The sequence below is a fragment of the Pantherophis guttatus genome, chromosome 4, assembly GCF_059756535.1.
Source record: "Pantherophis guttatus breed Tessera chromosome 4, ASM5975653v1, whole genome shotgun sequence".
NCBI classification, from domain to species: Eukaryota; Metazoa; Chordata; class Lepidosauria; order Squamata; family Colubridae; genus Pantherophis; species Pantherophis guttatus.
Window position 1 is genome coordinate 138,167,008 of NC_142066.1, and position 12,651 is coordinate 138,179,658.

Genomic DNA, 12,651 nt, shown 5'->3' on the forward strand with positions numbered 1-12,651 from the left:
CAGAAAGAGCTTTGGGAGGATCCCATGGATGAAAATCTGAAAGGGGAAATCAACTCAAGAAGTTTGGGAAACTGAAAAATGATCCAGTTCGATACTGCTAAAAAGGAAAACCAAGAAAACCAAGAAAAATCCAGCATGGTTGCACAAAGAACTCTCAGTCCAACTGAGAGGAAAAAAAGGATAAGTACAAAAAATGGAAAGAGAAACAACTAAGGCAGGATATCAACAAATAGTCCAAACTTGAAAAGATGAAGTTAGGAAAGCCAAGGCTTTGAACGAAGTAAGACTTGCAACAAATATCAAAAGCATTTTTAAAAAAAATTATTTCAACATATAAAAAACAAGGAAAAAAGTCAGAAACATAATTGGTCCACTAATGGGCAAAGATGGCTAAGAAATAATGGGCAATAGAGAGAAAGCACAACTACTTAATTCATACTTTGCATTTATTCATGCAAAAAGAAAACACAACTCAACCCACCAAAAACAGAACCCTAAATGACAGGTTAGGAATGCAAATCTGCAAAAATAAGGTAAGAGAACACCTGTCATATCTAGATGGATTCAAATCACCAGGTCATGACGGACTACATCCCAGAGTGTTGAAGAAACTACAGACATGATTTCAGAATTATTGAAACATATCTTTCAAAGCTCTTGGAGCACTGGGGAACTATCTGAAGACTGAAAAACAGTTGATATGGTTTTGAACTTCAAAAAAAGGGAAAAACATATCCAGGAAATTACAAACCAATCAGCCTGACATCAATACCTGGAAAAGTCTTGGAAAAAATAATCAAGCAACAAATCTGAAGCAAAGTTATAAGGGTCTCCTGCTTGAGCAGGGATTGAACTAGAAAACCTCCAAGGTCCCTTCCAACTCTATTTTTCTATATTCTATGCTCTGTGAAGTGAGATATTCTGTCAGTACTTTTACTTAGTCAATAAGATGCAGAAATTGCTTTGTTCTAGGTTCACCTATGAAATTGCTCCTGTGTTTGTACTGTTGGAATATGTCACATTAAGAAAAATGAGAGAAATAATTGGTTGGCCAGGAGGTGCTGGTGATGGAATTTTTTCACCTGGTAAGTGATGCTTCTTTGTGCTTTCATGCTTATGATATGCAATACCTTTGAAGACAATCTAATGTGAGATGCAGCATGTTCAAATGAACCTTTCCTCTTAACATTCTCTCCTGGTTATAAAAAAGATGCATATTTATGTCAACCCAGAGACACTGAGAACAAAAACTTTACTGTCTATTCTTGCAGAAAGTTCCTTCAAGCAAATTGTGCTGTTTTATAAAGAATCAAATGATTGAGAACATGCAATCAAATAAAATATCCATTCCTTAGTTCTGTAGTACATAACATTCACTCATTTGTATGGAATAAATAAGAAATTACAGTATGTAATAATGAGGTCAGGCTGTTGTAGACCTAGTAAATGAAGATAGGAGTGCTGAATGGATATTACAACAGCTAATGATGTAAGCAATTTATCAAAGCTATTACAGTTACATTAGGCCAATGTTGGCGAACCTTTTCAGCACCTAGTACTGAAACGGGAGTGTGTGCGCATGTGCAGGGGCTCCAGAAGCCAGAAGAGCAGTTCCCTAGGAGCACACACATGCCAGGAAGCTGAGCTTATGGTTTTCAGCATGCACATGCATGCTGGTCACCTGGTCCTCTGGTTTCCAGCGCTCCCATGAGCACAAAGACCAGCTGTGCACCGGAACCTGGAAGAGCAACAGGTGACGGCTGGCGGGCCTGGAGAGATGGCTCTGCGTGCCACTTCCGGCACTCGTGCCATATGTTCACCATCATCCGAGAGGTGGTATGCAGCAAAAGGGATTTTGAGGAGTTTTTTGTATAAATTTTTAATTAAATTTTTAAGGGGTTCTGGGGGGGAGGGTTGGATTGGAACTAGGGCTGTGGGTTTAGGGGATAACCCACTGAGGGTGAGACCAGGCCTGGCTAGGGGTCACGGCATGGGAGGCACAGGGCTCCGGGTTAAGGAGAGGGTTAGAGCTTGCAACGATGAGAGCCAGTACATCAGTACTGTGAGTGGGAGGGGCAGATAGGGTGGGAGCAGGGGGCCAAACCTGGTTGTGGGAGTGCGCGCCCGCCGTCCTCAAGTGGTGGTGCGCGCCAGCCCCCAAGGCTCCTCTTGTCCCCCAGGTAGTTCAGACTCTCGGGGCCCGGACCTTTGGCTGATGTTATGCCTTGCCAGATCCGTAGTAAATAAAGCCGCCCTCATTTGTGATCTTGTTCAGGAGGGGGGGAGCGGATCTAGCAGGTATTATGGAGACCTGGTTGGGCCAAGAGGGGGGGTCCCCCTCATTGAAATGTGCCCTCCTGGTTTCCGCGCATTTCATCAACCAAGGTCACAGGGTAGGGGCAGGGGGGGTTGTTATAAAAGAAGGTCTTGGTCCAAGGGAGGCCACTGTTCCTCAGATTGCCAGATGCGAGTCCCTCCTGGGGAAGTGGGGTCATGGGGTACAGGTGGGCTTGCTGATCACGTACCTGGCTCCCTGCCATGTGGCAGCAGCCCTGCCTGAACTGCTCAACATTATAGCCAGGGTGGCGGTTGATACCCCGAGGCTTATGGTCATGGGGGATTTTAACCTGCCATCCATCGGTGAAGCATCTGAGGCAGCACGGGAGTTCATGGCTTCCATGACGGCTATGGACCTGACCCAGTTAGTGCATGGCTCTACTCACACAGGGGGAAACACTCTGGACTTGGTTTTTGTCTCTGGACAATGGTTGAATGATCTCGATATTGGGGATATAGTGACTAAACCCTTGTCATGGTCAAATCATTCCCTCCTTCGCTTTGACCTTTGAACCACCACACCCCACCGCAGGGAGGCAGAACCGATGAGGTGGTTCTGCCCCAGGCGCCTGATGGACCCAGATCAGTTCCAGATGGAGCTTGGGCCGTTTCCTGAGGCTTTGGCTCACGGCTCGACTGAAGACCGGTGGCCACCTGGGATAGGGCGGCCGCTGGAGCTTTGGATCGGGTCATACCTTTGCTGCCTCTGACTCAGCGCCGATCTCGCTTGGCTCCTTGGTTTACCAAGGAGCTGAGGGAGATGAAGCACCAGAAAAGACACCTGGAGAGGGGTTGGAGGGCCAGCCAGTCAGAATCTGACCGAACACTGGTAAGGTCTCATATTAAGACTTACCTAGTGGTGATAAAAGCGGCAAAATGTAATTATTTTTCCGCTCTTATTGCATTATCAGATAATTGCCCAGCTGCCCTGTTTAGGGTGACCTGCTCCCTGCTCCTTCAGGAAGCGTGGGAGGACCCCTTGGAGGGCAGAGCCAAGGATTTTGTACAGTATCTGTATGATAAAATCACTCAGATTCGGGAACACCTGGACTCCGACAGGGTAGATCCAGGGGGGAGGATGGAGGCAGGTCTTGAGAATATTATCTGGGAAGAGTTTGATTCTGTGACTCCTGAAGACATGGACAGGATACTGAGTAGACTGAATGCTACCACATGTTTATTGGACCCGTGTCGCTCCTGGCTGGTGCTGACCTCTCGGGAAGTTACACGAGGCTGGCTCCAGGGGATTATAAATGCTTCTTTGAGTAAGGGTGTCTTTCCCGCCGCCTTGAAAGAGGCGGTGGTGAGTTCTCTCCTCAAGAAGCCTTCCCTGGACCCGGCAGTGTTGGCTAATTACCGTCCAGTCTCCAGCCTTCGCTTTGTTGTGAAGGTTGTTGAGAGTGTGGTAGCATGACAGCTCCCTCAATACCTGGATGAATCAGCTTATCTGGATCCGTTCCAGTTGGGCTTCAGGCCTGGGTACAGCACGGAAATGGCATTGGTCGCATTGGTTGATGATCTCTGGAGGGCTCGGGACAGGGGTTGTTCCTCTATCCTGGTCCTATTAGACCTCTCAGCGGCTTTTGATACCATCGACCATGGTATCATGCTGCACCGGCTGGAAGAGTTAGGGATGGGGGGCACCGTGTTGCGGTGATTCTCCTCCTTTCTCTCTGACCGGTCGCAGTCTGTGTTGGCAGGGGGGCAGAGGTCGACCCCGAGGCCCCTTGTATGTGGGGTGCCACAAAGGTCGGTCCTCTTGCCCCTTCTGTTCAACATTTATGTGAAGCCACTGGGTGAGATCATCCGTGGTTTCGGGGTGAAGTACCACCAGTACGCTGATGACACTCAGCTGTACATCTCCACCCCGGACAACCCCAATGATGCCCTTGAAGTGATGTCCCGGTGCCTGGAGGCTGTATGGATCTGGATGGGAAGAAACAGACTCGGGCTCAACCCATCCAAGACCGAGTGGCTGTGGTTTCCGACATCCCAATATTGTCAGTTGGTGCCATCACTGACTATTGGGGGCGAGTCATTGGCCCACACAGAGAGGGTCCGCAACTTGGGTGTCCTCCTGGACTCACAGCTGTCTTTAGAAAGGCATCTGATGGCTGTGGCCGGGAAGGCATTTTATCAGGTTCACCTGATTCGCCAGTTGCATCCCTTTCTGGATCGGGACTCGTTAAATACGGTCACTCATGCCCTCGTCACTTCCCGCCTGGACTACTGCAATGCTCTCTACATGGGGCTCTCCTTGAGGAGCACCCGGAGGCTCCAGCTGGTCCAGAATGCAGCCACGTGGGTGGTTATGGAAGCCACGGGGCACTCCCATGTGACCCCCCCCCTCCTGCGCGAGCTGCACTGGCTCCCAGTGGTCTTCCGGGTGCACTTCAAGGTTTTGGTTACCACCTTTAGAGCGCTCCATGGCCTAGGACTGGGGTATCTACGAGACTGCCTTCTGCCACCAGTAGCCTCTCACCGACCAGTATGCTCCCATAGAGAGGGGCTTCTTAGGGTGCCGTCGGTCAAACAGTGTCGACTGGCAGCCCCCAGGAGGAGAGCCTTCTCTGTGGAAGCACCTGCCATCTGGAACGAGCTCCCCCCGGAGATACAGAGGATCACTGATCTGTGCGCTTTCCACCGTGCCCTTAAAACATTCCTATTCCAGCAGGCCAGCCTGGCCTAACCTCTTTTTTAAATTGTTTTAAATTGTTTTTAATTTTAAATTTGTCTTATAAAATTGGGGTTTTTAAATTTTGTTTTCTGGGCCAAATCATTTAATTGTAGTTTAATGATTTTTTAACATTTGTATTATATGTATTTTATCTTTTGGCTGTTCACCGCCCTGAGTCCTTCGGGAGTAGGGCGGTATATAAATTCAATAAATCATCATCATCATCATCATCATCATCATCATCATCATCATCATCATTGCACTAGGCCATGATATGACTTTTTTTTACTTAACATGTAATGTGAACCAATTATGATTTACAATCTATTACTTAATGACTTATCTCGTGGAATGAATCTAATTTAAATGAGACTGTTGGATTATAGATTCAATTAACAGAAATCTCTTTAAAATGATTACGTAGTAAGGAGAGCAAAATTCATTCTATTTTTTTTAAGCAGAACCCAAATCTACTTGCCAGAGTCAAATATAAAGTACCATAGTACAAAATAGCAATAGCAATAGCACTTAGACTTATATAACATTTCACAGCGCTTTAGGGCCCTCTCTAAGCCATTTACAGAGTCAGCATATTCCCTCAACAATCTGGGTCCTCATTTTACCCACCTCAGAAGGATGGAAGGCTGAGTCAACCTTGAGCTGGTCAGAACTCCTGGCAGTGAGTTAGCCTGCAGTACTGCATTGAACCTATTTTGTACAGCAATTTTTTAAATACACATTGGAATCATCAAAATTTACAAATACATATCTATGTCTGAATAGATACTGTGAGAATTGGGGATTCTTATAGTCCAGTTCAGGAGAAGAAATGTTTTCTGCTGTCTTCTCTGCTTGAAACAAACTCTATCTGATCTATTGGGGAAAAAAATCCTCTATTGAGATTATAAACTGAAAAAACTGTTTGGTCAGTGAAGAATGTACATTCTAGAAGTAAGACAATAAGTTGTCCTAGGTAAGACTCTCTATTCCTTTGGAGCTAAGCCATCAAATCTAGAACAGCAAGATAAGAAATTAAGGGAAGGTAATAGGAAAAAAAAATAGCACTGAATCTTCCAAATTCTTTCAAACAAGTTTAGATTTTTAATAGTGAAAGGGTCATTGAGCAAATGGATTCAAACAAGAGTAAAAAGTAAAATGTGGTTCTACAGTATTTTTTATTGCTTTTGTCTTCTTCATATTTCTTCCATTGTTACCTGCCTTCAAAATTCAGCACATGAATATAAACTGAATGAGTGAGAATTTATGATACCTGTATTTGGATTAAACCCTGAGAAAAATGTCTACTATGAAAAAAGGTTTAGTTTGTATGCAAAGTGTGAATCAATAAAAGTAACACTCTTACTGTGGTCTCCAGGTGGTGCCATATCTAACATGTATGCTATGTTGATTGCACGTTTCAAGATGTTTCCAGAAGTTAAAGAGAAAGGAATGGCAGCTATTCCGAGACTGGTTGCCTTCACCTCAGAACATGTAGGTGTTCCTCTGTAATCCTTTATGCCCAATTTATCTTTGGCTTATTGCTTTCTTTCTGTGACATATATTCTTCCTTTGGATGTGCGTATGTTTATTCTTTTCCAAACAGGGCATCCCATATTAGAACCAATGATTCTTTCTTTTTGAAATGCATTACACAGTGATGTTTGTGAATAAATGTGAATTTGAAATTAATCCTGTCTTTATACAAGCACTTGGCACAGTTTTGATCTTAGGAGGTGCACTAATGTTTTGTTTATTGGGTTGCTGGAACCTACAGCAGATGAAGTTATGATGCAAAGTGGCCAGGTTAGAATTTTCTGGAGCAGTTTCTTGTGCTCTGCAGATAGGGGAGTTTCAGGATTTTTAAACTCTTTTTAAAATTCATTCTACAACTTAGATTATGGTTTCACTATGATTCTCTTTCCGTGCCACCAGTTTTCAACAATGGTGACCAGACATGATCTGAGGCTCTTGAGAAAGGTAGTTTAGGGACTTCATAAGGTTCTGAAATGTCTAATACTAATTAGGTCAATTGAACATCATTTCTGTGGAATCCAGTGCAAAGACAATTGTAACAAACTGAATTGATATAAATACTTAGAATTCAAAACTCTTTGTTTTACATCAAGTGACTAATTTTCTAAACAACTGTGCTAGGTGACTCCGTCTAGGCTTGAACAACATGGTAATATTAGAGTTGAATAGTTTGCAGGTCGGAGGGGAATCAGATCATCCATTAAGCCATTATATAATTTAATTGTTTGGACGTAGTTATCAGATCAATTCTATTTTTTAATCAAATTAAAATATTGTATGAATGAAGTCAGAATAATGTTATGGGATTCACAAATAAAGACAAGGTCCTATCAGATTTATTCATAAAGGAGATAAATAAATAAATTAATTAATTCATTCATTCATTCAATTTATATGTCACCTATCTCATTCTTGAAATGACTCTGAGCTCTGGGATTTAAATTTCTTCCCCAAGAAGAATAATTTTCCTCAGGGCTGGCAACCTGCAATCAGAACTGAATCTTACATTGTTATCTATCTTGCAATCTCTAAAGCCCATAATCCCCAATTCCTAATCAGGCACATGAATGTTGGCTGAATGGTTTTGGGTTGGGAAACACATGAAAACTGTGATACAAACTGTAAAATATACTGATGAAATACACAATGCAAAGAAAAAGAAAGCATCAATCCCATTCGTTTTTGTTTTAATTGAAAAAAAATGAACTGTGTAATGTCTCTTGAGACTCAGAAATTTTAAAAGTGGCTCAAGGTTATAAAAGAAAAAAGGCCATTGATTGTTAAGATGTTTGGCTGTTCGGCTACAGTAGGTCTTAAGAAAAAGTTGCATTCAGAAAACATTACATGCCAGTCAGAGGCAATAGAGCAGAGGTGTCAAACTCAAGGCCCAGGGGCCAGATCTGGCCCGTGGGGTGCTTAGATCCGGCCTGTGGGGCTGCCCTGGAAACAGTGATGGACTGGCCTGCGATGCCTCTGCCAGTGAAAATGGCACTCGCAAGGGCCACAGGCAGCCCTCCAGAGTTCCGTTTTCGCTAGCAGAGGGTTACAGGAGGACATCACAGCCGAAAATGGAGCTCAGGAGCCTGTTTTCTCTGACAGAGCTCTCGGGCCACCACAGGTGCCCTCAACATGAATGATGTCAAGCTGGCCCCCCTGAGGTCAAACACAACCCTGATGTGGCCCTCAATGAAATCGAGTTTGACACCCCTGAGGATGGTCAGGCTTCCTAATTGTGAGCACTTCTATTTTCAGGAATTTGAGCACATCTCACACACTTTCTCAAACTTTTCAAGGCTAAATATGAGTTCCCCCAATTTCTCCCAATAGGATTGTTTCAGATAAATATAAATATGGATGGGGGAGAATTGCAAAGAAAAGAGAAACAAAATAATAGGATTCAACCTACCCACTGGCCAAAGGTTTGTGTATCAACAACTGCTGTACTTGCCATATCTTCTCAAATTCATTTAAAATACCATTACTTGATTAGACTTGCTTTGTAACTCAGGACAACACTTTATGCTGATGATGAAATACACAGTAGCCCACTAAACCTCTATTATAATGCATTTGTCAATTTCTAAGATGAGACTGGATTTTGCTTTTTTTTTTTTTTTTTTACAAACCCTTAAAGAATTAATCCTAACATTTCACTAGTTTGCAAAGAAGACAAATGCAAGAGCATTATTTCATAGGAGAAATATATTGGTGCATTGCTTCCATGTACAAAATAATCAATATACTTTTTCAGAGTCATTTTTCAGTGAAGAAAGGAGCAGCAGCTTTAGGAATTGGTACTGACAGTGTGATTTTGATCAGATGTGACGAAAGGTAAGCAGAACTTTTAATTTAACCAAAAGTTAGCATCGGTGGTGGGTTACTATTGGTTCGCGCTGGATTGGGCGAACCGGTAGCAGCAGTGGGAGGCTCTGCCCACCCACCTGGATGTCTCTGCGCATGCACAGAAGTGTCATGCTCACGCTCACATGTGTGCGTGCCCACAAGGGAACCGGTAGGAATCGAAATTGAAGTCCACTACTGGTGAGCACCAGGGGTGGGTCCCACTTACCTTTACTAGCGGTTTGCAGTGGGAGTTTGCTTCTATGCATGCGCAGATCACCCATGATGACGTTGTGGTGGGTGGGCGGAGCCTCCCACCAGTTTTACTACCAGTTCTATAGAACCGGTCCGAACCAGGGCAACCCACCACTGGTCGGCACCCATTTTCAGGCTGCTCTACATTCTCAACCCAAAGGAACCAAATTTATCCAGAAAGATTTCACAAAATTTCAGCATTCATATGTGCAAGTGCCAAAACCTCATATTGTTTACCCTTTTGCAAGAAAAAAATTCCTTTAATAATTTTATTTATGAGTGCAATAGATACATTTTAATAGGAAACATTTTTGAATACAGAAGATTTTTTTAAGCTCCATTAGGATGAATATTTGCCCAGAAAGCTGGTTAGAAATATTTAACCACTCATCATATTTACTTATCATTGTAATGTAGTAAGTAATTTCCGTTTCCAAACATTTCCTGTTTTTGATCTACCATCATGTTGTACTTTTTATGGCCATTGAGACTGGTCCAAGGTAGGAAATGTTGCTAATTCTATTTCCTAAAGTCTCTGCTTAGGAATTAGTTTCATGGGTTTTTGTAATTGTTAAAACTTGAATACCAGAAAACCATTGTCTTTTCTCTGCACCCACCAAATCTTCAGGGAATTGTTCTCAGTGCTCTGTGCAAATAAACTGACCAATTATCCTTATTAGGAAGAAGGTTTTTTTTCCCTGATAGTAGCACCTCAATTATGGAAAGTCTTCCCAGAGAGAGATTTTCTGGTGCTAAGGATTTTGACACCATATCTTTGGTAATTTTGACACCATATCTTAATTAGAATACAATAACAGAGTTGGAAGGGACTTTGGAGGTCTTCTAGTCCAACCCCCTGCTTAGGCAAGAAGCCCTACACCACTTCAGACAAATGGTTATCCAACATCTTCTTAAAAATTTCCAGTATTGGAGCATTCACAACTTCTGGAAGCAAGTTGTTGCACTGATTAATTGTTCCAACTGTCAGGAAATGTCTCCTTAGTTCTAAGTTGATTCTCTCCTTGATTAGTTTCCACCCATTGCTTCTTGTTCTACCCTCAGGTGCTTTGATTAATAGTTTGACTTCCTCTTCTTCGTGGCAACCCCTGAGATATTGGAACACTGCTATCATGTCTCCCTTAGTCCTTCTTTTCATTAAACTAGACATACCCAGTTCCTGCAACCATTCTTCATATGTTTTAGCTTCCAGTCCCCTAATCATCTTTGTTGCTCTTCTCTGCACTCTTTGTAGAGTCTCCACATCTTTTTCACATCATGGCGACCAAAACTGAATGCAGTATTCCAAGTGTGGCCTTACCAAGGCATTTTATAAAGTGATATTAACACATAACATATCTTTGAATCTTTTAGTCTGACTGTCTCAATTTAAATAATTTAATTCTGAGTGAGGCTTGGCAGTATTTCTTGTTTATATTGTGTTGTTTATAATATGTCTACCTAACTTATGTTATGGGACAACCGTAAAATTATAGTGAGCAAAGCATACAAAGAAACAATCTATGGATATCAAAAAGAACAATAATGACTCCAAATGTTTTTTTCTTCTCTATTAAATATAGGCAGTCCTCGACTTATGACCACAATTGGGTCCAAAATTAAATGAGACATTTGTTAAGTGAATATTTTAAGTGAATTTTGCCCCATTTTACGATCTTTCTTGCCATAATTGTTAAGTGAATCACTGCAATTGGTAAGTTAGTAGCCCGGTTGTTAAATGAATCTGGCTTCCCCATTGACTTTGTCTTTGTCAGAAGGTCACAAAAGGTGATCACATGACACTTGGGACATTGCAACCGTCATAAATATGAACCAATTGCCAAGCATCTGAATTTTTATGACATGATGATGGGAAGGCTGCAAAGGTCATAACTTTGAAGAATGGTCATAAGCAGGGGTGGTATTCACTTACTTTCCCTACCAGTTCATAAATATGAGCGTGGGCGCCATCCATGCATGTATGTACTGCAGAACGCAGCTAACAAAAGAGTTCATTGAAGATGAAGTATGCTGAAAATTCCATTTGTGCTCCCTACAGTGGTAGAGTTCTTGGAAGCTGCATAGCATGCTTCATGTGAATGTCTAGCTCAGATCCTATTAACATCTTGATTCCGCCTTCCTGCCCCCATGGAACTGATTATAGCAGTCAATATGAATATATTTCATGGTACCATGACTGTATCATTTCGGCTGCTATATATATTGTGGCCTAAACTTCTTTAAAATCCAATTTTTTAATTGCCAAGATTTATCAAGTACCTTTTAGACTCATATGCTTTAAGAATTTAATAGGCAAATTAACAGTGGAAAAATAAATCATTTCATAAATCTGAGTTCCTTATACTACTTTTGATATCTCCCCACTCAAACGTTACTGGTAAAAAAAGGAGTCACACACACATACATACGCACGAGTTTATACTTGCATAAATGAGAGACAAATTTTTCTTCAAACCCTAGCTATTAGCCACTTGTAATTCAGACAAGTAATAAACACAAGATAGTGAATGAACATATTAACACAACAGATTACAAAACAGGTTTAATTATGTCAGGTAAAACTTAGTTTGTGCATTTGTACAATATGCAAAGTTTGCTTGGCATTAACCTGAATTAATTTTTGTACGGCATCATGTGTTATGCAAATGAGCCATCTTAAACTATTCCTCAGTATATTGCGTGAATTGTTGGGAAATTATTTAATTCTGTAATTAGGTTTACTGTGTTGTGTACATGCCAGTTGTATTGCTTTATAAACTGACAGATAAGCTAATGCTTCTGACAGTTTGTAAGCAGCAAAGGACAATTTTCATAAATAGCAGCTTATCTTGGATAAGACATTTGAAAACACTTAGTATTTAGTATGATTATATCCATATCCATCATATTTATTTATATATTCACTATTTCCAGGGGGAAAATGATCCCATCTGATCTTGAAAGACGAATTGTTGAGGCCAAGCAAAAGGCAAGTTAATTCTATCTAAAGTTTCTATTTAATGCCATTCAGATATTCCAGCAATATGACATTTTTCATGCTGTATCTCAGTCTTCACCAATATGCTGGATTAAAAATCTCATCATGATCATCTAAAGATAATACATCTGGTTCTCTGGATTACTTTTGCTTGGAAAAAAAAGGATCTGTCACTAGCTAGGTAAAAATAACAAATTAAACATAGCTCTTTTATGTGCATATGGATACATAGTCAATTTTTAAAAATCCAACTGTGTAGAATTTTGAGAAAGAGAAGAAATTATCTGAAAGGTGGTAGTGGAAATGCTTGCTGATATGTGATGTTCCCTCAGAGAAGGAAACCCCATCCTCATTTCTAAAATCCTCTTCCTCTAGTGTAGGATCTTGGTGCTAGATTTGGATTTTTCCAAGTGAGGTTAAAAACAAAGAAACAAATAAACACAAAGTACCTTCAACAATTCATATTAGGGCACTATTTTTATTAGACAGTTCTAAATGTCCCAGAATAATGTGC

The 12,651-nt window shown here is 41.5% G+C and overlaps 1 protein-coding gene across 3 annotated transcripts in view; it reads left to right on the plus strand.

Moving 5' to 3' along the window:
- The window catches only part of GAD2 (glutamate decarboxylase 2), a 49,266-nt gene that overhangs the window by 21,470 nt on the left and 15,145 nt on the right, over nucleotides 1-12,651 (plus strand). For all 3 annotated transcript variants that reach the window (XM_034402447.3, XM_034402448.3, XM_034402449.3), the window contains exons 6-9: nucleotides 973-1,085; nucleotides 6,390-6,505; nucleotides 8,799-8,878; nucleotides 12,074-12,128. In XM_034402447.3, coding sequence (XP_034258338.1) covers nucleotides 973-1,085; nucleotides 6,390-6,505; nucleotides 8,799-8,878; nucleotides 12,074-12,128 — 364 coding nt within the window. The remainder of the gene's footprint in view (nucleotides 1-972; nucleotides 1,086-6,389; nucleotides 6,506-8,798; nucleotides 8,879-12,073; nucleotides 12,129-12,651) is intronic.